Source organism: Rhinatrema bivittatum, chromosome 2, assembly GCF_901001135.1.
Source record: "Rhinatrema bivittatum chromosome 2, aRhiBiv1.1, whole genome shotgun sequence".
In the NCBI taxonomy this organism is placed as follows: domain Eukaryota; kingdom Metazoa; phylum Chordata; class Amphibia; order Gymnophiona; family Rhinatrematidae; genus Rhinatrema; species Rhinatrema bivittatum.
This window is the reverse complement of record NC_042616.1, coordinates 171,363,074-171,388,525: the sequence shown is the minus strand read 5'-3', so window position 1 is coordinate 171,388,525 and position 25,452 is coordinate 171,363,074. Positions and strand designations below refer to the sequence as shown.

The following is a 25,452-nucleotide window of genomic DNA, read 5'->3' as shown; positions in this document are numbered from 1 at the left end:
GAGATATGAAGATAGGCCAAGGATCAGGGTAGGCAGTGAGCAAACGTGGCCAGGTCCAAACAAGGGGTCAATACCAGGAGATCAGAACGGAATAGACAAAGAAACACAAAGGTACTGGACAAGACAAGGAGAAGGGGATGAGGTTGGATGAGCCAGGCTTGACAAGATAGAGGTGGACAAGGCAAGGCTGGAGAAGACAAGGTTGCATGAGGCAAGGATCAGGAACACAATGCAATTGGGAACACAGAAGCAACACTCGCTTCTTAGCAGACGGAGAGCCGTAGCTAAGGCATCCGCTGGAAGTCCAGGACCACCTTATACAGTGAGGCTGGGTGATGTCATCTGAAGGTGCCGGGTCACTATGGGCCCTTCAAGTGTAGGTCTGGGAGGAGCAGGAAGATTGTGGGGCCTGGATGCCATGCTGGCATGCGGGCCACACCATGCAGCCCTGACTTGATGGAGTGATGTCATTGCTTTGGGCAATATTGCCCAAAGCAATGAAAATGCAGCTCATGGGTTCTTCCCACGAGCTGCATTTTCTAACAATACCCCCATAAAGCACCCTCCTCAGTTTTCTGGGCCTGGGTTTCCTGGGAAATCTTTTATGGAACTTAAATATCAACTGTAGAGCCTGAAGATTGGAGGCTGGCTCCCAGGAATTTTCTTCAGGCCCAAAGTTTTTCCAGGCAATGAGGTACTGAAGTTGATTGCTGACCTTCTGGGAATCTAAGATTTCCTCGACTTTGTACTGAGTATCTTCTTCAGCAGTGACTTCTGTGGGTTTGAGAGATGGTCTGGATGGCTAAGATAAGATCGACTAATTTAGCAGGGATATATGGATCATGTCATACATGCGGAGAGACCTGGGAAGTTTGAATTTGTAGGTCACTGGTCCTACCTGCCACTTAACAGTAAACGGTCCCATGAATCTTGGGGAAAACTTCAATGAAGACATCTTAAGGTATAGATTTTTAATATTAAGCCATACCAGGATTCCAGTTTGACGTGGAAGTGCTGGGTGATGTGTTTTATCCACCTGCTTCTTCGCATGTTCTAAGAGATAATGTGTTTTCTGCCAAAGATCTTGGTGCTTGTGTCCTAATAAGTTGGCTGCAGGGCAGGTGACTGAGACTGGCATAGGTCTGAGTGTACGAGGATAGCAGCCAAATACTATGTAAAAGGGAGAGGAACCTGTCGAGTTACTCACAAATTTATCGTGGCAAAATTCTGCCCACTACTGTCATTGGTTTGCATAAGTTCTAAGGAAAGCTTTGAGAGTCTGATTCATACTCTCAGTTTGCCCATTGCTCTGGGGGTGAGAAACTGAAATAAAATCAAAGGAAATCCCAAATTTCTTGCATATGCTTTTCCAGAAGCGGGCCATAAACTAGTCTCCTTGGTCTGAGAGGATGTGGAGACGGAGGCCATGCAACTGTAAGATACAGTATGTTGGACAAAGAAATAGGCCAATTCAGGCGCTAAAGGGTGTTGCAGGAATGGACCCTAGGACTGAGGTGGAGTTGGCACAACATGCAGGGAGGAGCCCTGCAAGACCCCACTGTTGGGAGGTGTAGCTGGCTGAGGCAGAGGCCAAACCAGCGCTTCACCAATATCAATACACAGGTAGGAGCAGGGACACTTAAGATGAAGGCAAAGGATGGAGACTTACCACGAAGAAGACACAAGACTGACGTCTGACCACTAGGAAGACAAGGAACATAAGCACATGGACCAATCAGCAAACACAAGAAACAGGAACAAGAACCAGAGACTCTGAGCCAGGAACAGGACCACACTGAGGCAAAGCAGTACTTCAAGGAATTCGACCTATTGCCGAAGCGATGGAGGGGCATCCAATGCAGCTTTTTACAATGCAGCAGAGGTGATGTCATCAGGAGGCGCCTCTCCCAGATTCCCACCAATGGCCCTTTAAATTCAGTGCGATTGGCATGTGTGCAACCTAGGTAGAATGGGGCCAAGAGTTGGCGGTATCCTGCCACATGTGCAGAGTGGCATGCAGTTGCACCGTAGCATGGCCTGTTGCCGTGTTGGGTGGAGGAGGCAGGGTCGGGGTAGCTTTAAGGGATTCCAGCAGCAGAGGTAAGTGCAGCAGCTCATAGGAGGAGTCTGAGAGCTGCTGATTGCAACAGTCCCCCCCCCCCTCTTAAACCCCCTCCCTGAAGGTCTCGGTTTTCTGGGATAGAGGGCATAAAACTCCTTTAAGAGTTTAGTATCCAACATATTGGAAGCTGGTTCCCACGTGTTTTCTTCAGGACTGTACTCCTTCCAAAAAATGAGATATTCCCATATCACCCCTTCGAAGGGAATCCATGATTTCTTCCACTTCATAGACTTGACTGTCTTCACTGTTGAGCTCAGGTGGTATAGATGGTGCCCTGGAGGGCCAGGAAAGTACTAATAGTTTCAACAAGGAAACATGTAAAACATTGTGAATGTCCAGCGAAGGTGGCAATCTCAGTTGGTAAGTAACAGAACTGAGTTGGTGGAGAATCGTAAATGGTACAATAAACTATGGAACATAAATGGAACCCTGAGGCGGATATGGTGGGTGCTTAACAATGATTTTCTCCCAGGTTTAAACTGTGGAATGGGCCTCTGGTGCATGTTGATGAATTTTTTGGCCCTGTCAGCTGCTTTCTCAATCATTTCGGAGGAACCGGTCCATAGATCTTGGCATTCCTGTGCGGAGAGTTGGGCTGCAGGAGATGGTACCACCACAGGAGAGATAGAGGAAGCAAGGGTTGTTTCTCATAGACTATTTGGAAGAGCGACAATTTCTGCCCAGGGCAGCAGAGAGGCCCAGTTGTCCTGGTGTTCATTGGCGTAGGCCCAGAGAAAGGTCTTAAGGGTGCGGTTTGTGCACTCAGACTGACCATTTTCCTGAGGGTGATACACTGTGGTGAAATCCAGAGTAATACTGAACTTCTTGCACAGGGATTGCCAGTACTTGGCTGTGAACTGCAGACCTCGGTCAGATAATATATGTTTGGGAAGTCCATGTAGCTGGAAGACATGGAGCGTGAATAATCATGCCAGTTCTGGTGCCGAGGGAAGTCAGGAATTGGGGTAAAGTGAGCCATTTTTGAGAAGCGATCAACCACTATCCAAATTACCATGGTGTTATTTGAGAGCGGTGAGTAAATGGGTTCAGTGTTCCCTGGGGGTTGGCAACGGCTGTAGCAACCCCGAAGGTCGTCCTGACAGAGCTTGCAAGTGGGACAAGAGTCCACGTAGGCCCGATCATCATGTTTCATCTGAGGCCACCAGTAATACTAGTGGAGCAGTGCAAGGGTTTGGGCCCACCCTGGGTGACCTGTGATGCAGAAGTCATGGGACCATCTTAATATCTTTTCTCAGAGTTTGCAAGGAATGACCATCATCCCTGGAGGGACAGACCTGGTGGCGGCCAGGAGGATCCACGCAAGATCAGTAATGTCCCAGGAAGGTTCCAGGGTATTCTTTGCTTGGAAGAAGCGTGAGAGCGCATCTGCTAGGATGTTTTTTTAGAGCCAGGTGATACCTCAGCTCAAAATTGAAATGTGCAAAAAATAGGACCAGTGGGCCTCGGGTGCGTTCAGTCATTGCACATGATCGAGGTGCTTTAGATTTTTACGGTCTGTGTAGATGGTAATACAATGCTGAGTATCCTCAAGCCAGTGACATCATTCTTCCAGTGCAAGTTTGATCTCCAGGAGCTCTTTGTCGCCGATTCTGTAGTTGCGTTCGGCCAGTGAGAATTTTCTTGAAAAGAAGGCGCAATAGTGGAGATCCCCTTTAGCGGAATGCTGACTTAAAACTGTCCCTACTCCCAGGGTGGAAGTGTCTACCTCAGCTAAAAAGGGGTGTGCAGGGTACAAGTGATGAAGACAGGGTATTTGTAGGAAAGCAGCTACAGCTTCAGGAGGCCAAAGCTTAGTGTTAGCCCCCTTAGAGGTGAGGGCTGTGAGAGGAACGGCAATCTTGGACTAGTTAGTGAGGAAATACCAAGAATCTTTGCAAGGCCCGAAGGCCGGTTGGCTGGAGCCAATCCAGGATACTTTTAACTTCATCAAGGTTCATATGAAAGCCTTTACTGGATACAATGTACCCCAGGAAGAGAAGTCTTTCTTTTTCGAACAAATATTTTTCTAATTTCACATATAACTTATCTTGCAGTTGCTGAAGCACTGGCATACATCTAGGTGATGGGAGTTGTGATCTCTAGAGAAGAATAGGATATCAATGAGGTGCATGACAACATAGACATACAGGAGGTCCCTGAAAATCTTGTTCATATCCCATGCTGTGAGCTGAGGCCTGGTTAGACTGAACAAAAAGAATTTGGATTATGGGCAGCTCTTGCAGTGAAAGCCTTGTGCACCCAGCCCTGAACATTGCACATGGCCAATGGGCTTCCAGTTTTTTGGCTGGAATAAGCCAAAAAACTGGAAGCTGGACTCCTTCCCTCTCCCATCCCATTTTTCCTTTATCCTCCTCTCACTGGGCTTGGATTCTGTTACTCGTGGCCAATCACGGGCTATCCCTGCAGCCAGCCGCCCCTACCTCCGATGCTGGGAACCACCGACAAGATGCCCTCCTGACCCGAGATGCAGCAGGTTGCCATATGACTCTGGACGCACCATGCGGGGGTCGCCGCTCAGCTGAGCAGGCATCCCTAGGCGCACTCCTCCCACTGACATTATCAGGGCTTCCTTTTTAAACCCAGCCTGAACCTGATTCTGATGCCTCAGCAATAGGTCCTACTCCTTATGAGTAGCTGGTTGCTTCCTGCTTCCCTGACTTCTGCTTTCCTCTTCTGGTCCTGTCCTGGTGTTCCTGCTCCCTCATCTTCTGCTCCCTTCTCCTTGGATTGATTTTCTGGTTTGGACCAGGCTTGCCTTAACTTGTCTTCTTCTTGGACTGACTTCAGGCCAACCTCGGACCTACTCTCGACTTAGCTTGTGCTGCTGCCTGCCCTGACCACGGTTAGTCTTCACGTTTGCTGTTCTGCTGCCTGCCCCGACTTCGGCTTGTTTGGATCTCCGCTTAGCCTGCTCCTTTTTTCAGATACTACGCTTTCTAGAGGCCTGCGCCTAAGTCCAGCTGGCCCCGGCACCCAAGGGTTTAACCTGTGGGGAATGAGGGCTGGTAGTAGTGAAGTTCCTGATAGGCCTCTGCACCTGCCGACTTCCACCTGCCGACCGTGGGGACATACAGGGCTCTGCTCTGTAGGTGGCGCCAACCTCACTTCGGCGCAAGGGTCAAACGACATAACAGATCCTTTTGGATACTTCTCCCTACTTTTACTTCTTAAAAAATTACTTTGGTTTTTCCCCTGCCTTGCTAATAAAGTTTTAAAAAAAGGACGACTAAATAAGGAAGAACTCTGTAAGCAACAGTTCTTTAGAGATGAGTCAGCCTCTAATTTTCAAGGTACCTGGTCACAGCAGAGTTGCTTCAGCTGAGTTGGGGAAGCAGGGAGAGATAGGTCCGTGGCAGCAGAGCACTGGAAGAGGTCCATGCTAGGCCTCAGGTGCAAGGTGCATCAGCAGCAAGCTGGAGGACTCAAACAGCAACAATACTACCTATGACAATGCAACACTGCAAATATTACAGCAGGTTCTAGAGCATCAATATAGCTCCTACTTGGAAAACACAACAACAAGACTACTATAGATGCCTACACGCTAGCAGACTATGATGTGGGCTTAGCAGTTCCACTCCTTGAATTACTTTGCCAGCACCACTCTCTACCTTCTGCCCAGCACTAGTATCTCCTGACACCCTCTCTCTTTCCCTCTGGTCTAAAGGACAGCTTCTCCCACTTTCTCCTTCACTGCCCCCATTTCCTCTCTCTCTCTTGCTCTCTATTTCTCCCCCATGCCCCTATCAGAGGACCAGAGATAGGGAGAGAATACAGAGAGGATAAGAGGAACAGGAATGAGGAGAGAGGGAGGGAGGGAGAAAGGACTAGTGATGGGGATCAGACTGGAGATGAGGAGGCTGAGAGGATTGGGGATGTGGAGAAAACGGAGAGGAAAGAGAATTGGGGATTGGGAGAAAAGAAAGAGGGCAGATGGTTGATGGGGAGGATGGGGGATCTGAGATGGTAGAACTGGAAGGAGAGGGAGTAAGGGAGAGAGATTCCAGGAACTGGAGGATAGTCTGGTATCAAGGGTCAATCTGTATTGGGGGGAGGGAGGTAGGTATTCCTGCTCCTACTGTTGTTCTGCACCCTCTCACATCGCCAACTCTTCTCTAGCCTCTTTCTCTATCACCCGCCTCTAATCCTCCATTCCCTCTCTCACACACAGCCAGCATTCTTCCAAACTCACCAGCTTGCAAGCCTCCCATCCCAATCAGCCATTCCCTCCCACCAACCAGCCTGCCTACTCTCAGAAGTCATTTGCCACCCCCACCACAACCAGCCTATCCTTAATCAGTCATTCCCTCCACACCAGCATCACTGTTGTCAAAGCAGGCCAGCTAACTTGCCTGCATCCAATCCCTCCAGTAAGCCAGACAGCCTGCCTCCACCACTATCCTTCAACAAGTCTGCCTGCCTGCTTCCAATCACATCCCCTGCAGTCTGCTTCCTGCCTCCAGTTCCCCCATTCAAGCAGCTCTCTATGGTTTGAACTGTGCCAGTACCTCTTCTCTAATGCTGAGCTCGCTGTTTGTCCTGCAAGATCAGTGCAAGAGTAGACTCAAGCTAATCTCACAAGATTTAGACTGTGAGCTGAACACTAGACTAGAGGCACCGGTATCAGCTGTTTACAGCCAGGGATGGGTGAGAAAGAATGAAAAACTCCATTCCCAGTGGAAGAAAAAGTTGGTAGGGTCAGGGCCTGGAGAGACCACCACATTTGGACACCTAAGGGTCATTGTAACATTCCAGTGTCAGAAAAATTCACTATTTCTATATCTCAGAACAAGTATCAAGTTTTATTTGTGTATCAGGTTTAGTAATGTAATAGTCTACTTCTTTTGATAAATGTTAACCTTACCTACTATGGAAGTGATTATAACCGTGAATTGCATTTCATCTCGTTTCCCAGTCACATTGTTGTAAGCCTGGCACAAATAGTCTGTTGTTTTCTGGGTCACTTTATCAGACGCAACCTCAAAATGCGGCCCATACTTCACGATATGCGTAGTATTATCAGCCCTTCGAATCCAGGAATAAATATTAGGTGGATTTGAGTCTGCTGAGCAAGCGAATAGGATGTCTTCTCCAATGTCAACAGTAAACACTTCCCCAACTTTCAGTCCTTTGTCTGAATTTACTGTCAGGCCATACGGCCCATCTGTATTAATGAAAACAAAACAAGAAAAACAATATAGAACAGACGTATTAATATCTAAAAGCATACACATATCTGCCTGTGGCACAAAACTGGCTCTGAAACTGTTTTTTAAAGCTGGTTCAATGCAGCTGCTTTACTACTGCTGAATATAAAATCTATTTTATTGCAATGATTTTAGCCTTTTTTTGAAGATAGCTCATTTGTTTTCCATTTTATCAGTATTCATTTATATCTAATACTATAAAATAAGTAGAAAACTCAATCCATATTAGTGTCCTTCCACTTGGTTGCATTATAGGTCTCAACAACTATCAAAAAGACTTGTAAATCAATCACACTCCATGCTGGAATGCACCAATATCTCACTAATTGACTTAGGTTTGTTGTCAGTGGATGGTTGTACTTGGAGAAGTGTTAACTTTCCTTTCTCAAGTTCACCCCAAAATGGGAGGCATCTTCAACATGCCTGTTTCACATTAGCAATATCATTAATACCCTAAGATGCAGGCATATTCATCTTTAGTAACTAACAACAGATAGAAGCTGCATTTTCAACTCTGATTTTATGATCTGGCCTACTAATCACTCACTACCCAAGATATATTGGATTTTTTATTGATAATGTTTCTTGAATCTTACTTATTGTGCTCTCTCATTCCAATTACTTGTGGCATATAACAGTGTTATCATGCATTCTTGTGATATTCATCTCATATTACAATACAGTAATTGAGATGTTTATGAGCATAACAACTCTATGTATGACAAATATAATAAATGACTGATAAAAGAGTCAGAGTCTCTGGGCATGGTTATATGGGATAAAATCCATGACTTCAATAGTATAAAAATAATACATGATACAATGGGCAATTTCTAAACTAGGATAAAGACCATGTGAACTTTTTACCCAAAGACTTGACACCATTTCTGAAAGGGAAAGTATGCATGTACTTCCTCTTTGTAAATTGCCTCAGATACAATGTGTGTACAGTCATTAGCACATGCTTTTTATTCAGTCAGAAGTTTGCTTGACAAGCACTTATATGCATAAAAGTGCTTTCTAAAAACTACTGTAGGGGATACCAGACATTTTACTATTGTATGCAGCAAAAAATGAAATCTGACTTCACAATATGAACTGTATTTCACCAGTAGAATACCAAGAGGATGAACCTTTGGCCAGAAACTTTGGCTAGAGAGTTATCTTCTTTGCCAGCTCAGCTGTTTAACAAAAACCCTCTGATGGAATAACAACTTTTCTCCATAAACAGAGGTTCAAGGCAAACAGGCCAGGTGTATGTAGAAGAAAAGAACTGCAGCAGAGACCAGTTCTGCCTAGCAAAAGAACATGCCAGTCTTGAAAGGCAGACTTATCAGACAGGTCAATTGGCCTTCTGCGCCGATTGCGCAGAAGGCCTGCGCAATCGGCGCCGAGCCCCACCGGGGGAAGGTCAGGGCCACACTCTCCCCACCTGGGAGGCCCCGGCGACGATAACGCGGCACAAGTAAAGCTTCTTACCCTGTAAGTGAAAGGAAAACCGCGCCGCGCCGAAAACGGGAGCCCCGCCCTCCGATCCAGCTCCTCCAATAGGAGCCAGCCCTGAGGGGCTTTAAATCTGTATTCAGCCCAGCGCCGCGCACCGAGCGTCGCGCGCCGAAGGAGCGCAACAAAGGGGCAGGCCCCTTTGTCTCGCCCCTTCATTTAGCCCCGAGGAGGCCCGAGCCATTCCCGCGGAAGAATCTAATTCTACAATAAATGTAGCTGCTAATAAATGTACCGAGCTAACTGAGTCAGCTGTCTGGAATAAAGTCATCACTCAACCAACCTCATCCATTCCAGTCTCTCCAACGTCCACCAAGACTCTCCTACAAGCAACTCTCTCCAACAAACAACTTCAACAAGACTTTCCACCCCTTCAGGACTCCAGCATCCACACAGCATCCACTCAAAACTCAACAAACCCACTCTACAACTCCACTCAAACGAACCCAGCATCCACTATAACAACACCTACAATAGCATTTAAAAGGAAGCCACGTCACCCGTGGGTTCATGAGCCCTTCACATTGGCCTCTCTTCTCTGGCATTCCATTGCTACTGCTCTACCGCCTCTCATGCAAACTGCCACACATTCAAACATTGCTACTGCAAACAGTCTCTTCGCTACCTACGCACATGGATCTCGATCCACCCCCCCTTTCCCACCAGCAGTTTTCCAGCATTCATCCAACCTCACCTACAAGCCTCTAGCATTCATCCAACCTTACCTGCAAGCTCCTAGCTTTCTTCAAGACCCACCTGCAAGATTCCAGCATTCATCCAACATTGCCTGCAAGCTTCTAGCTCTCATTCACAATCTCTCTAATCCCGCAACATAGTTCCTACAAATGGCCCCTTTTTTCACAATTCCAATTCTCCAACATAATACTCCACCTAAAAGAATTTCTTTCCGACATGCTCAACAACACAACCTCAAATCCCTCTCTTCAATTATGATCACTCCCACTACTCAACTTCTAGGCCTCACCCTTTTTTCTTTAAGCCTTTTCAATGCTCAATCTCTAACGAAAAAGTCTGTAATTCTAAACGACTACCTCATTGAAGTGAAACCGGAGATATGTGCAATCACTGAAACGTGGTTAAAACCATCAGACACAGCAATAATCAATCAATTACCTACAGAGGCTTACGATTTCTTCTCGCTTCCTCGTCATAAAAAAAAGGGAGGAGGTATTCTTTTAGCAACCAAAAAGGACCTCAGATTCTCTCTGCAACAGTCCAATTCCAATTCAAAACTTGAATTCGGCTTTTTCACCTCAGACATGCTCCAAATCCTTCTCGTATATGCTCCCCCAGGACTCCTGGAATCAGATGCCTCACCTCTGATCGAATTAACCACTTCCCTTATCAACTTAGACTCGCCATCTATCATTCTAGGCGATTTTAACATGCACGTTGATAACCCTACACCATCTCCTAACTGTGAAACTCTACTCACAGCCTTCTCCGCACTAGGCTTCACTCAATTAGTTAACAAACCCACCCACAAAGCCGGCCACACGTTAGACCTTATCTTCGTTAACGCTGCAATTAAGCCTGTATCTCTCCCCAATTGCACAAAGGTCCCATGGTCAGATCACTACCTCATAACAACTTCATTCTCTATAAAGGACACGAGCCCGGTTTGCATCCCTTCGCCCTCCTTCACATATAGGAAAACTTGCTCCCCAGAAGACCTCAATAATCACTTATCACCACAACTCCACCAACTGGACCTTACTGATCCGAACTCAGCGCTTCGATCATGGAATACTATCACCGAAAACATAGCTAAAAAGCTATGCCCTCCAATAACAAAAAAACCTCACCATAATTCCTCCAAAAGACAGCCCTGGTTCTCATCAGAACTAAGAAAGCTCAAACTCCAACTAAGACAAAATGAAGCTAAATGGCACAAAAACCCAGGAACCAACACCCTTTCAATCTACAAATCTTCTCTTCATCAATACAAAGCAAGCACCTTAAGATCCAAGAGGGACTACTACGCCTCTAAGATACACGACCTTGTATTCGATGCCAAAGCCCTCTTTAGCTATGTAGCCAACCTCACACAACTAAACCAGTCAGAGATTGCACATGACCAAGCTCAATCGAAAGCGGAAGAATTAGCTCTATTCTTCAGCAACAAAATCAACAGTCTTCTATCTAAGCTCCCCACTAACCCCACTGTACCATTAACCATGCCTCAACCCGCAATCAACAATACTCGGTTAGAAGAACTTGATACAACTTCATCCATTGAGATCCAAGGAATTCTAAGGAAAATGAAACCTTCCTCTCACCCTTCAGATCACATCCCGGCTAAACTACTACTATCAATTCCAGATTCTATCTCCAAAATCCTGGCAGACATCATAAATTGCTCCCTCACACAAGGATTCTACCCTGACAACCTCAAACTAGCCTCACTCAAACCCCTTCTCAAAAAACCAAATCTTGACTCCAACGATCCTAACAACTTCCGACCGATAGCTAACCTCCCCTTCATAGCCAAAATTATGGAAAAACTGGTCAACTCACGACTCTCAAACTACATTGAAGACAATAACCTCCTATTCCCATCACAATACGGATTCCGCAAAACCTTAAGCACGGAAGCCCTCCTCATCTCCATGACTGACCACATCATCCTAGGCCTAGACAAAGGACAAGCCTTCCTTTTGATCCTACTCGACCTTTCGTCAGCATTTGACACGGTCAATCATTCCTTCCTCATCAACCAACTAACAGCCATAGGTATCTCAGGCACTGCCCTCTCGTGGTTCAGAACCTTCCTCAGCAACAGAGGATACAAGGTTAAGATTCACAATAAAGAATCCTCACTTTACCCCGCGTCAGTAGGAGTCCCTCAGGGCTCATCCTTGTCTCCTACCTTGTTTAACATTTATCTGTTACCCCTATGTCAACTTCTCACTGACCTCAATCTCAAACATTTCCTCTACGCTGATGATATTCAGATCCTGATCCCCATCAAGGAGTCTCTCGCGAAAACACTGTCACACTGGGAAACATGCCTCCAAAACATCAAACAGCTTCTCACAAGCCTCAACCTGATACTAAATTCATCAAAAACAGAACTTCTTCTCATCACACCAGAAAACAGCTCCTTCACACCCACTCATACAGACTTACCTAATACCACACAAGTGAGAGACCTAGGAGTTCAAATTGACAATCACCTAAACCTGAAAGCTAACATCAACAAAACCACCAGAGACTGCTTTTATAAGCTCCAAGTTCTGAAAAGAATAAGACCTCTGTTCCACACACATGACTTTAGAACGATTCTACAATCAATCATCTTCGCAAAGCTGGACTATTGTAACACCATCCTGCTTGGTCTCCCCTCATCACACACCAAACCACTACAAATGGTCCAAAATGCCTCCGCCCGTATACTCACTAACACCAGGAGAAGAGAACACATAACCCCTATCCTGATGGCCCTCCACTGGCTGCCCATCCACTTCAGAATAATCTACAAGGCCATTCTCACCATATTCAAAAACATCCATCAACTAGCCCCAATTGATCTTCACATCCCCCTCCGATTACACAACTCAACAAGACCGACAAGAGTTGCTTACAAAGGATCACTTCAAGTACCACCAGCCAAAACCACCAGACACATTACGCTAAGAGATCGGGCCTTCTCCACAGCCGGTCCTACCTTATGGAACTCCATTCCCCCAGATCTTAGAATGGAACCCAACATCTCAATCTTCAAGAAAAGACTCAAGACCTGGCTATTCACGCAGGCCTTTCCTAACTCCAACATTTCTTAACCCCCATCAATCAACACACTTCGCTTGCAATACCATTAAGAGCCTCCTCTTACAATGTTATTATATGTAATTATCTGATCTGCATTTTCCTTCTTACTCCAAGTTCTATATTTCCCTGTTATATGTAACTGCTTTTTCTGCACTATTGTTCAAGTTGTTAAGTTTATTTTAATTTGCACTCCTGTTTCTTGTGAACCAGCATGATGGGACAATCGTCTTGAATGTTGGTATATAAAACAACTTAAATAAATAAATAAAATAATTCACAGGTAAACTCTGTCACAGACAGGTAAGCGCTCTGGTCAAAAAGTCACAAGATTGAAATACAAGGTTAGGTCAGCTCCCTGGTCAAGATGTCACAAGACCAGACATCACGCAGCCGGAGGACCACAAGATCCGGGAGAGGGGGGGGGGGGGGGGCAGCAGTCCAAAATGAAGAAAAGACCCATTTTGTGCTCCTGTTTATTATTTATGAGCGCCTACATATGCATATCCTGCCTTTTAAAAGCATCAGGGGAGAGAGGCTTGAGAAAGGATGGCAGCAGCAGAAGATGATCCATTAATACCTGAAATGACACCTGAGTCATATCTCCTTGCCCCTCCCCACAGCTCAGCAAACAAGCTCAGCATTCCGGAGAGCACTGCATGGATGGAGCTACAGTGTCTCCTGGTTCTGCAAACCAGACATTGACAATGGTGAGGCTGATGGTAATTTTCTAGAGTTATGGGGCTAGTTAGCTACATTTATTAATTAACACCCTAAGTAAGTCAAAGCTACTCTAATGTGTATTTACCTGAGTTCTATATGCTAAGCTTTATTCACTATCAGTAAAGGCTGTGTTAAGAATTGTAGTGTAAGTTTCTGATATACAGTAAGTGGCATAAGTGGTGTATATTGGTCTGAGCAAAATGTCTGATAAAAAAAAGGCCTTACTCTGAGGCAAACAGTAGTTCTTTCCTGGGCTTATCAGATCGCATAGAAGGTAATAAAAAAGGAAACTTCAGTAGTGCTGCCCCTCCCCAGAAACAGGGAGAGAAAAGGGGAGGGAGGTAAGCGAGCTGTCTTCACAGGCTACAGAATACCCTTGCTTTCCTACATTACTACTTGGGATGTAAGTGTAAAAGTATGCGTATATGCAATTTTGTGCTTACTTTTACATTCCCAGGGCTGGACTTGGGAATTTTTAAAAGTATGCACATAAGCATACTTGAATACATTTATATTTTCTCCCAAGCAAGGGTAAATGCGTGTGCCATGAAGAGGTACACGTGTACTTGCTAATTTTCAAAGCAGACTTAGGACTGAAGTCTGCATGGAATTTATACACGTGGACTTCAGCTGTACACAAGCTATTATAAAGTACCTTGTATCAAGTGAATTTTCAAAGAAGTTAAATCATGTAAATGTAACATACTATCATAGCAATCATCAAAAGCCATTTATCCACATTAAGTGCACTTAACATGGGTAAAACCCATTGACAATTCAATGGCATATATTATAGCAATTTTCAAAAGCCCACTTACACGGGTAAAGTGTATTTACATGTGTAAAACCCAGTTTAAAGTGTGTAAATGCTTTTGAAAATCAAGCCCTTAGTACATACATTTGAAAATGCAATTCACATGCATACTTTGCCTTCCCTGGCCCAAACATGCCTCCATTGTGGCTAAAAGTCCGCACATTGTGAAACAACATGCAGAATTTCAGCTGTATTGATGATGAGCAAGTATCAGACAGCTGATTACCACCGAGTTATATGCTTTTATTTACCCACAGAAATCACTTTGAAAACTGGCTTCATATCTTTTACATTTTTATGACCCTACTATAAATTTTCTTTATATTATGGTAAATTAATTTCATTTCTTATTCCTCAGGGCAATGCAAAGCAGTCTGAACTTTTTTCTTCCCAGTGGTGACAGGTTTGTAAACTTTCATGTCATTTCAAGAGTAAAAAGTCAACATTTGACCTTTGACTTATTTACTATCGACCCAATTATAAAAGGACCACTCGCATAAATAATAGGGGTTATGCATGTGGCCGGGCCTTGTGTGTGCCACACACATTTTCGGAAGGGCCCAGCCATGCGCGTAACCCCTGTTAAGTGCCGAAGTGCTGGGCCTCTCCAAAGGGGCGGGGTCTGGGTGGGGAGGAACAGGGCAGGGGGTGTAACAAAATTAAAAAATTAGGGATAGGTACGGTTAGGTTAGGGGTCAGGGAGGAGAGGGGAAGAGGTAGGAAGGGTAGGGTTAGGAATAGGAAAGTTCCCTCCCAGTCCGCTCCTTAATTGGAGCGGACTGGGAGGGAACTGGGGGAGGCCCAATTGCATTGCCATGCTTAGCTTATAAAATCCCCCTCCCCCTGCATGCACATGCATGTGCACATTTTAAAATTTGGCACACGTGTGCGCAGCCATTGGATTTTATAACATGCATGTGCCGCGCGTGAATGTTATAAAATCGATGCGTCCATATGTGCATGCCGGGAACCGCGCGCACGGTTTTGAAAATCTACTCTTTAATTTGTAAACAATTTAATGTGAGAAATGAATGAAGGCAAAGGATTTGAATAAAATCTAAATCCAAAATGAGAAATAGGCTTGGTTCTTCCAAACTGTCTTGAGCTCTTCTTTTAGCTGGGATTAGTTTCATGTGCAATCTGGATTAGTTTAAGTATCCTTACCTGCAAGATTTTTTTTTTTTAAAGTAAATGTTTTAATTAAAACAAGGATACAATTTTCTATGAGAGCACTTTAATCCGCATGGTATTTTACTTTTTACCAAGGGGTCGATTTTACAAGGAGCGATTCTGGTACGCGCACATGGATGCACTGATTTTATAACATGCCCGCGCCGCTGTGCGCATGTTTTAAAATCCAATGGCCGTGCGCGCATGTGCTGGCGGCCTGCGACTCGCACGCGCGCAGGGGGGGGGATTTTACAAAGCAACATACGGTGACGCAATCGTGCCTCCCCCAGTTTCCTCCCAGTCCACTCCAATTAAGGTGGACTGGGAGGGAACTTTCCTACACCTAACTTTATCCTTCCTCCCTCTTCCCCTCTCCTCCTCGCGCACCACACCTACCCTAACTATCCCTAATTTTTTTTATTTTAATACGTACTGCTCCTCCAGAGTAGAAGTAATCTGTGCGTGCTGGCTGGCTGCCGGCGCGCACTTTCCCAGGACAGCGGCTAATGGCGTCCCCGCCTGCCCCTGCCCTGCCCTTCCCCTCCCAGACTATGCCCCCCTCCCCCCCCCCCGGGCCTCCTCTTTTCCCTCGATTGGCACTTTTGTGTGTACCGGGGTTTACACGCATGGGCGGGCCCATTGTAAAATGCATGCGGCGTGCGAAAGGCCCAGTCACATGCGTAAACCCTGAAATTTATGCTCATAGCCATTTTAAAATCTGGGCTCAAATGAACAAGATACTTTTTTTTTTTAAATCATTATTTAAATCTAATCACAGAAGACAGCCAGTAATTCAGAAGGGAGGACCACAGAAACAAACATAGATTTTGTCAGCAAAAAGGAACCACTTGATCCACCCGTTTACCTTATTGTGCTATCTGCTGCCCCTGATCCTACTTGATCTCTGATTCCCTCCCACCCTTGACCTGTGTCCATAATTTCTGGACTCAAGGCCAGAGCAACAAGAACACTCAGACTCAGTACAATAGTACAAATTGAAATTTATTTGGCTTTACCAAGTGTTCCTGGGAGATGCGATATGCCCTCTATCTGTAATAACTAGCATCTCCCAGAATAACAGGAATGGCTCTCCTATATAGTCAAAAATACATCATTACGAAGTTTCTAGAATCACATGACTGCCCAAAAACTCATCTACAAAACCACATGATGCTGTTGTCATGATAACCTATTATGTATAGGAAATGCTTGTGAGGACACCCTTCATTCATTTGTAAAAATCATATTCTTTACTTGTCTTCCCTGAAACCACCCTTCCACCATAAAAGTTCCTTTATCAACACGGCTTTGATGCACTCTGTTCTTCTGTTCTTCTCTTGATATTCTTTGTTGTGTAAACAAATCGCAAGTCTCTGGCCTGAATAGGAAGCTCGGCATGAATTTGTTTTCTGGAGCCAGGACTTAATTAAAACTGTAACCTCAAAGGATCTTCTTTTTCACCTGGTTCCTGTCCGTTGAGATATACATTTGTAAGACAAAAGCTTACATCCTGGTTTCATGTGAACCCAGCTTCATTGTATTATGAAGTAAATGTTGCCTTTGAATAGGCCTCTTCCTGTTGGTGCCAGTAGGTCTATCTCAGGGACATTCTGCAAGTCATGCTCAGAAAGGCACTCAGAGTTCATTCACCTCTGACAGGCCACAGTACAGCAGAGGCGTCTGGGTATTTTTCCTTCCTAATATTGTGTATCTGATCAATCATATTCTTCACCTGCCATTAAGTGCCCTTTGGGGAGTTTAATTCCCCGGCATGTGGAAATCCCAGGAGACATATTATATGTGCGTGGCTGGGCCGCGTGTGCGCCAAATGCATTTTCAAAATGGCCCAGCGAGATACGTGCGGGAGTGCCAGGCATTTAAAAAGGGAGGGGCTGGCCGGGACAGCACCAATTTGTGCTGTCCCGGTGAAGTGCGTGCCAGCAGCTGGCCGGCGAGCGCAACTTACTTCTGCTCGGAGGAGCAGGTACGTTTTTAAAGAAAAACAAATAGGCTAGGTAGGGTGGGTTTGGGGGTGGAGAGGGGAAAAGGGAGGAAGGTTAGTTGGAGGGATAGGGAATTTCCCTCTTAGTCTGCTCCTTTATTGGAGCGGACTGGGAGGGAACTAGGCAAAGGCCCGATTGCGTCACTGCACGTTTTTTACAAAATACCCCCCTTTGCACATGTGAGTTGGAACTCGTGCACATGGTTGCCCGCGTGTCTTTTTAAAATTTACCCTTTTGTGTCTATCCCAAGCATGCTATCACTATTTTGGCAGTGAAAAAGTAATTTCTCACATTTCTTCACAGCCTCCCTCCCTTTAGTTTCTTAACCCAGTTTCTTTCCCTTGCCCTTTTACTTCTCAATCTACAGAAAAGGTAACTATCTAGTAGGGATGTGCAATCATTTAGGATGAATTAGGCAATTTCAATGAAATTGCCTAATTCGTCCTGGTTCGGGGAACCCGAAAACCGAACCAAATTTTCCCGAAATTTCAGGAAAATTCCATTTTCGGGTTAGTGCGCGCTAAAATTTTAACGTTAGCGCGCACTAAAAGCATAACATTTTCAAAGAGAGGTGAATTCATTCATTTATTAATAGTGAACAAGATACTCATGGTAGACAATGGGGAGGGGGAAGGAAATTAACTTTCAGGTAATCTTAGTTCAACTGAGAGGTAGTGTAGAGATGGTACTTACAATGCTAGAAAACTGGTTGAAGGAACTCCTGCGTTTCCATCTGAGATTACTTCCCTCAATGGAAAACAATCTGGTGGTGCATCAATCACCATGTCAGAGGTATGTGGAAGGAAGGATTAGAAAATTCCTCAATGGATTACTTGCCAGGACAGAAATGAACTCATCATGAACTGTATGCCCCAACTCCACTCCCCTCTCTACGCACATACAACCCACTCCTCACTCTCCTCCCCTACCCCACATATAGCCCTCTCACTCTCTTTCTCTACTCTCCACTGCAGCCCTCTCAGTATCCTATAATTCAGGGGTAGCCAACTCCGGTCCTCACAAAAGGGCCTGATTTTCAGACTATTCATAATGAATATGCATAAGATAGGTTTGCATTCACTGCATAGATTTGCATAACAGTGCCCTCCTTCCTAAGGCCCCCCCGGGGGTTTGGGTTTTCGAGGATGTGTGGCATGGAACTGTTTGATAAGGTCCTTATCAAGGATATTGGTGGCAGGCTCCCAACTATTCTCTTCTGGCTCAAAACCCTCCCAAGACAAGAGGTACTCCCACTTTTTTCCACATTTCCTCACATCAAGGACATCTTGGATTTGGTATGTCATGTCCGCCTCAGATGACAGTGGTGAGGATCCGGTGGATTTATGGAGAAGCCGGACAATACCAAGGGCTTTAATAGCGATTTGTGGAAGGCGTTGTGGATTTTGAGAGGCGGGCAGCTGGAGTTTGTAGGTGACTGGACCCAAACGGCGGAGCACAGAAAGGGGCCAATGTACCTGGGAGCAAAGCGAACCGAAGGCAGCTTGAGTTGAATAAACCAGGTGCTGAGCCACACCTTGTCGCCCGGTTTAAACTGGGGAGTTTCACGATGATGTGCATCAAAGAACTTCTTTGACCTTCGGGCTGCTTGCTGAAGCAGCTGCTTTGTGCTGTTCCAAAGTTGATGAAACTCCTGGGCAGTCGACTGGGCCACTGGTGAGGGAACAGATAGTGGAAGCGGTGGCAGAGGCTGACGTCCATAGACCACCTGGAACGGTGATGAGTCGGTGGATGCGGACTAATGTGAATTCAGGGCGAACTCCGTCCAGAGAAGGAGGTCGGCCCAATCATTCTGCTGTAGATTAACATAGACCGCAGAATTTGTTTGCCATTGGCTTGGGGGTAATAAACCAAGGTGAAATCTAAAGAGATGTTGAACTTTTTGCAGAGAAATCTCCAAAATCGGGCCGTAAACTGGACTCCACGGTCCGAGAGGATATGTTTGAGAAGGCCATGACACATGGCGAACAGATGATGAATGAACAATTTTGCCAGCTGTGGTGCCGAAGGGAGACCAGGCAGAGCCATGAAGTGGGCCATTTTTGAAAAACGGTGGCGGTGACCCAAGTGGTGTTGCCTCCAGAGGAAGGAAGATCCACAATGAAATCTGTCGCGATATGGATCCATGGCTCACTTGGAATAGGTAGCAGTTGCAAGAGTCCCCACGGGCGTCCCACTGGAAGCTTATGGAGGGCGCAAGTGGGGCAAGACTCTACATAGGCCTGTGTGTCTTTCTTCATAGTAGGCCACCAGTAAAATCATTGAAGTGTGGAGAGCATTCTTGACTGCCCTGGGTGTCTTGCAGTCATGGAGTCGTGAGCCCACCGGAGAACTCTGATGATGAGCGCAGGAGCTACCCCAAGCAGCGGGGAAGCCTGGAGACCCGGTCTCCCAAAGGAAGTGCAAGCAGGCCACCGAGAAGCGGGTATCCCAGTCAGAGTCCAGATCAGCTGGTAGAGATCCAAGGCAGGAACCACTAGTCTGGAGAAGCAGGAACAAGCACCAGAGAGGCGAAGGAACTCATTGCCAAGTCGGTTAGTGTAGGCCAAGGGAGGTGCTTATGAATCCCCAGCTTGTGATGTCATCAGCTGGGAATGCCCCTGAGGTTCCCGTCATTGTGCCTTTAAAGGGAGACCCGGTAGTGCATGAACACATGCGCCTAGGAAGGCCTGGAGTCGGTGAGTAGGTCGGTGGTGTGTCCCAGCCGCCACTAGGAGTCTTGAGAGCCAGGAGGTACATGGCGATAGCGGCTAGCCATAGCTGGGAGATCACCCTGAGAGGAGAGCAGTGCAACACATGACGTGAGTTGGGTCTGTATAATTATGTGCTATCAGATTATATGCTGTAATCTGATAAATGCTGTAATCCATAATTTTTGTAGTCCTTATAATAAAATTAAAGTTTATTTGGGTAACTTTCAAGTCTCCAAGAATTATATGGATTCATTTGCAAGTCTGATTGCATATTTTGGCATTGTTACCACCCCCCATAAGGCTGGTAAACACAGTAAATGTGCACGCTTTTTTCCTAGTGTGCACTATTTTGAAATGAAAAATCCAAATCGCATTCAGAATTTTTAGAATGCATCATTTTTTGGTTTGCATTTGGAGCAAACTGAAAATGGACTCATCCATCACTATTTACCCATTTGGGACTGACATTTCAGAATCCGACCTTTCCAGGAAGCCAGATCTCCTCTCTTTTTTCAGTACAGTACTTTTCCTGTACTCACGTAGGCACAAACTGTTAAACTGCAGGTTACACTGTAATGTAAAGCATGGCATCGGTGCCAGGTAGTGCCTGATTTGTTTCTACTCTTTGTTAATTTGTAAACAATTATTTCCCTTTTCAAAAAGGAGCCCTGGCCCCCGATGACTAGCTTATAGACCCAGAGCATGCAGTTAGCACAGCAATGTCTAGTATTATTAGTAGTAGGGGTTGGCTACTTGTCAGAGAGCATGGCAGCAGAAAGCCCCATACACCATCCACCAGTCACATCATGAGCAGAATCCAAAAGTGCTCCATATGACATTAATCCCCACCCAGAAAAAAATTACAGAAGTAACTACTGCTGTGATAGATAACAACAAGGAACTTCCAGTATGCTATAAGCTACAGTGTTTAGTTGGGGGCAACTATAAAAAAAAAAGATTATTAGCCATCAAATCATTTAAAACCCTCACCCTCATGCACAAAAAAATAAACAACAACAACATGAACTGGCTAAACAACGGAATACAACCTTACCCTACTCAAAGAACTCTCAGATCCACCAACACTGGCCTCCTAGCCGTACCCAATCTCAAATCTGCACACCTCAACGTCACCCGCAAACGAGCCATAACAATTGCGGGCCCCTCCTTATGGAACTCCCTCCCCACCTGTCTCAGAAATGAACCTTCATTGCAAGTCTTCAAAAAACACCTCAAAACATGGCTGTTCCTAAAAGCATTCCCACCTGACACGTAACCTACCCAAATTCAACTGCAACACACCACGCCCCCCTACACAAGCATCTCGCATCACCATCTTCCCTCCCTTGCACCACCTTCCCCCCTCCTATCCCCCCCATTCCCCCCTTCAACCCTACCTGCCAACCTAACCTTAATATATCCTCATCAACAAGTCATTTATGTACATATGTTATATACTACATCAAATGTTCAACGTAATCCTGTTATTCCTGTTATAATTTGTATAATTTGTTATATTTATTACAATGTTACAATTTATTATTTTTATTACAATGTTATAATGTAAAATAGGGCTGTTACTACCCTATTCTTTGAGTTATCTGGAAACCGATGTGATATCTCGATCGAACGTCGGTATATAAAAGAAATAAATAAATAAATAAATAAATAAATAAAGCAATTTTTCATACTACACTTTATTAACTTTTCAGCACATATGTCATAAGAACATAAGATTGCCATACTGAGTCAGACCAAGGGTCCATCAAACCCAGTATCCTGTTTCTAACAGTGGCCAATCCAAATCACAAGAACCTGGCAGGATCCCAAAGGGTAGATAGATTCTTTGCTGTATATTTCAAGCTGCTTATCCCAAGAATAAGCAGTGGATTTCTGCAACTCTAATTTAATATTGGTTAATGGATTTTTCCTCCAGGAACTTGTCCAAACCTTTTTTAAATGCAGCTTCACCAATAGCTTTTACTACATACTCTGGCAATTAATTCCAGAGTTGCCAGAGTAATTATGCATTGAGTAAAAAAATATTTTCTCTTATTAGTTTTACATGTACCTAGTAACTTCATTGTGCATCCCTTAGTTTTTGTATTTTTTGAAAGAATAAACAAAGGATTAATATTTACTTGTTCCATTCCTCTCATTATTTTATATACCTCTATCATATCTCCCCTCAGCCATCTCTGCTCAAGCTGAAAAGTCCTAACTTCTTTAGCTTTTCCTCACAGGGGAATTGTTCCAACTCCTTTAACGTTTTGGTTGCCCTTCTCTGTATCTTTCCTAATTGTGCTATATCTTTTTTAAGATATGGTGATCAGCACTGCATACAATACTCGAGATGAGGTTGCACCATGGAGCAATACAGAGGCACTGTGATATTCTCCATTCCATTCCTAATAATCCCTAGCATTCTTTAACTTTTTTGGCTGCTGCTGCACACTGAGAAGAAGATTTCAACATATTTTCAACGATAACGTCTAGATTCTTTTCCTGAATGGAGGCTCCTAATGTGGAACCTTGCATTGTGTAGCTATAATTTGGATTACTCTTCCTTAAGTGCATCACTTTGCACTTCTCCATATTAAATTTCATTTGCCATTTGCATGCCCAGTCTCCCTATTTTACAATGTCCTCTTGCAATGTCTCACAATCCTCTTGTGATTTAACAACTTTGAATAATTTTGTATCATTGGCAAATTTGATCACTTCACTTGTTCCCATTTCCAGGTCATTTATACCTCTATTAAAAAGCTGTGCCCTCAGAACAGATACCTGAGGCACTCCACTATTCACCTTTCTCTTTTGGGAAAATTTATCATTTAGCCCTACTCTCTGTTTTCTATCTTTTAACCAGTTGGCAATCCAAAACAGGACACTGCCCCATCTCATGACATTTTCTTATTTAAGAAGTCTCTCATGAAGGACTTTGTCAAATGCTTTCTGGAAATCCAGATACACTACATCAACTGGCTCACCTTTATTCACGTTTATTTACACCCTCAAAAAAATGTAGAAGATTGGTGAGGCAAGACTTCCCTTGGATAAATACATAAGAACATAAGAAATTGCAATACTGGGTTAGACCAAGTGTCTATCAAGCCCAGCATCCTGTTTCCAATAGTGGCCAAACCAGGCTACAAAAACCTGACAAGTACCCAAACACTAAGAAGATCCCGTGCTACTGATGCCAGTAGTAGCAGAGGCCATTCCCTAAGTCAATTTGATTAATAGCCATTAATGGAATTCTCCTCCAAGAACTTATCCAAACCTTTTTTGAACCTCATTCTATGGCAACAAATTGCAGAGCTTTATTGTGCGTTGAGTGAAAAAGAATTTTCTCCAATTAGTTTTAGATGTGTACTTGCTAACTTCATGGAGTGCCCCCTAGTCCTTCTATTATCCAAAAATTTAAATAACCGATTCACATCTACCCATTCTCGACTTCTCATGATTTTAAAGACCTCTATCATATCCCCCCTCAGCCGTCTCTTCTCCAAGCTGAACAGCCCTAACCTCTTTAGCTTTGCTCATAGGGGAGCTGTTCCATACCTGTTATCATTTTGATCACCCTTCTCTGTACCTTCTCCAGTGCAATTATATCTTTTTTGAGATGCAATGACCAGAATTGTACACAATACTCAAGGTGTGGTCTCACCATGGAGTGATACAGAGGCATTATGACATTTTCTGTTTTATTCACCATTCCCTTCCTAATAATTCCTAACATTCTGTTTCCTTTTTTGACTGCTGCAGCACACTGAGCTGATTTCAATGTATTGTCCACTATGATGCCTAGATCTTTTTCCTGGGTGGTAGCTCCTAATATAGAACCTAACATTGTGTAACTTCTGCATGGGTTATTTTTCCCTATATGCAACTTCTTGCACTTGTCCACATTAAATTTAATCTGCCATTTGGATGCCCAGTCTTCCAATCTTGCAAGGTCCTCCTGCAATTTATCACAATATGCTTGTGATTTAACTACTCTGAATAATTTTGTATCATCTTTAAATTTGATAACCTCACTCATCGTATTCCTTTCCAGATCATTTATAAATATATTGAAAAGCACAGGTCCAAATACAGATCCCTGAGGCACTCCACTGTTTACTCTTTTCCACTGAGAAAATTGACCATGTAATCCTATTCTCTGTTACCTGTCTTTTAACCAGTTTGTAATCCACGAAAGGATATCACCTTCTATCCCATGACTTTTTAGTTTCCTTAGAAGCCTCTCATGAGAGACTTTGCCAAATGCCTTCTGAAAATCCAAATACACTACATCTACCGGTTTACTTTTATCCACATAAGAACATAAGAACATGCCATACTGAGTCAGACCAAAGGGTCCATCAAGCCCAGCATCCTGTTTCCAACAGTGACCAATCCAGGCCATAAGAACCTGGCAAGTACCCAAAAACTAAGTTTATCCCATGCTACTGATGCTAAATGGACAATTTTCTCAGTGGAAGGGAGTGGGCAGTGGAGTGCCTCAGGGATCTGTATTGGGACCCGTACTTTTCAATATATTTATAAATGATCTGGAAAGAAATACAACGAGTGAGGTAATCCAATTTGCAGATGTTACAAAATTGTTCAGAGTAGTTAAATAACAAGCAGATTGTGATAAATTGCAGGAAGACCTTCTGAGACTGGAAAATTGGGCATCCAAATGGCAGATGAAATTTAATGTGGATAAGTGCAAGGTGATGCATATAGAGAAAAATAACCCATGCTATAGTTACACAATGTTAGGTTCCATATTAGGAGCTACCAGCCAAGAAAAAGATGCGCATCCCGGGGCTTGTCGCGCCACCGAGCCTATGCAAAATAGGCTCGGCGCACGCAGGATGGTTTTTAAAGGATTACTTGCGTATATTATGCGTGTAACCCTTTGAAAATCTACCCCTTAGTGTAGCTGTGTTTAAAAAAGGATTGGATAAGTTCTTGGAGGAGAAGTCCATTACCTGCTATTAATTAAGTTGACTTAGAGAATAGCCACTGCTATTATTAATCCTACTCTCTGTTTCCTGTCTTTTAGCCAGTTTGCAATCCACGAAAGGACATCTCTCTCTCCAAAGCCTATTTTGTATCCTCACTTCTTATTCCTTCCCTCTTCGGGTTTTGTTTCTTTCCCTAAAATACCCTGTCTAGCAACCTGTCTTACTCCCTTTTTTGCTGCTTCCATGGAGCGCAGGAGTGCTGACTTAAATGGTAACTTTCATAGCGGCATGCAGGCATACATATGTGCATATCTGTTGACCTGCGCCCAGGGATGCAGCCATTATATAACATAACTGCGTATATGCATGCATGTATGTTATTACCCCCATATATCTTAATTATGTTATTACCCCCATATATCTTAATCCAA

General features: G+C 44.3%; 1 protein-coding gene across 4 annotated transcripts in view; it reads right to left on the bottom strand.

The window, feature by feature from the left end:
• HEPACAM2 (HEPACAM family member 2) overlaps positions 1-25,452 on the bottom strand; it is a 217,815-nt gene that overhangs the window by 49,539 nt on the left and 142,824 nt on the right. For all 4 annotated transcript variants that reach the window (XM_029588890.1, XM_029588891.1, XM_029588892.1 and 1 more), the window contains exon 4: positions 7,008-7,307. In XM_029588890.1, coding sequence (XP_029444750.1) covers positions 7,008-7,307 — 300 coding nt within the window. The remainder of the gene's footprint in view (positions 1-7,007; positions 7,308-25,452) is intronic.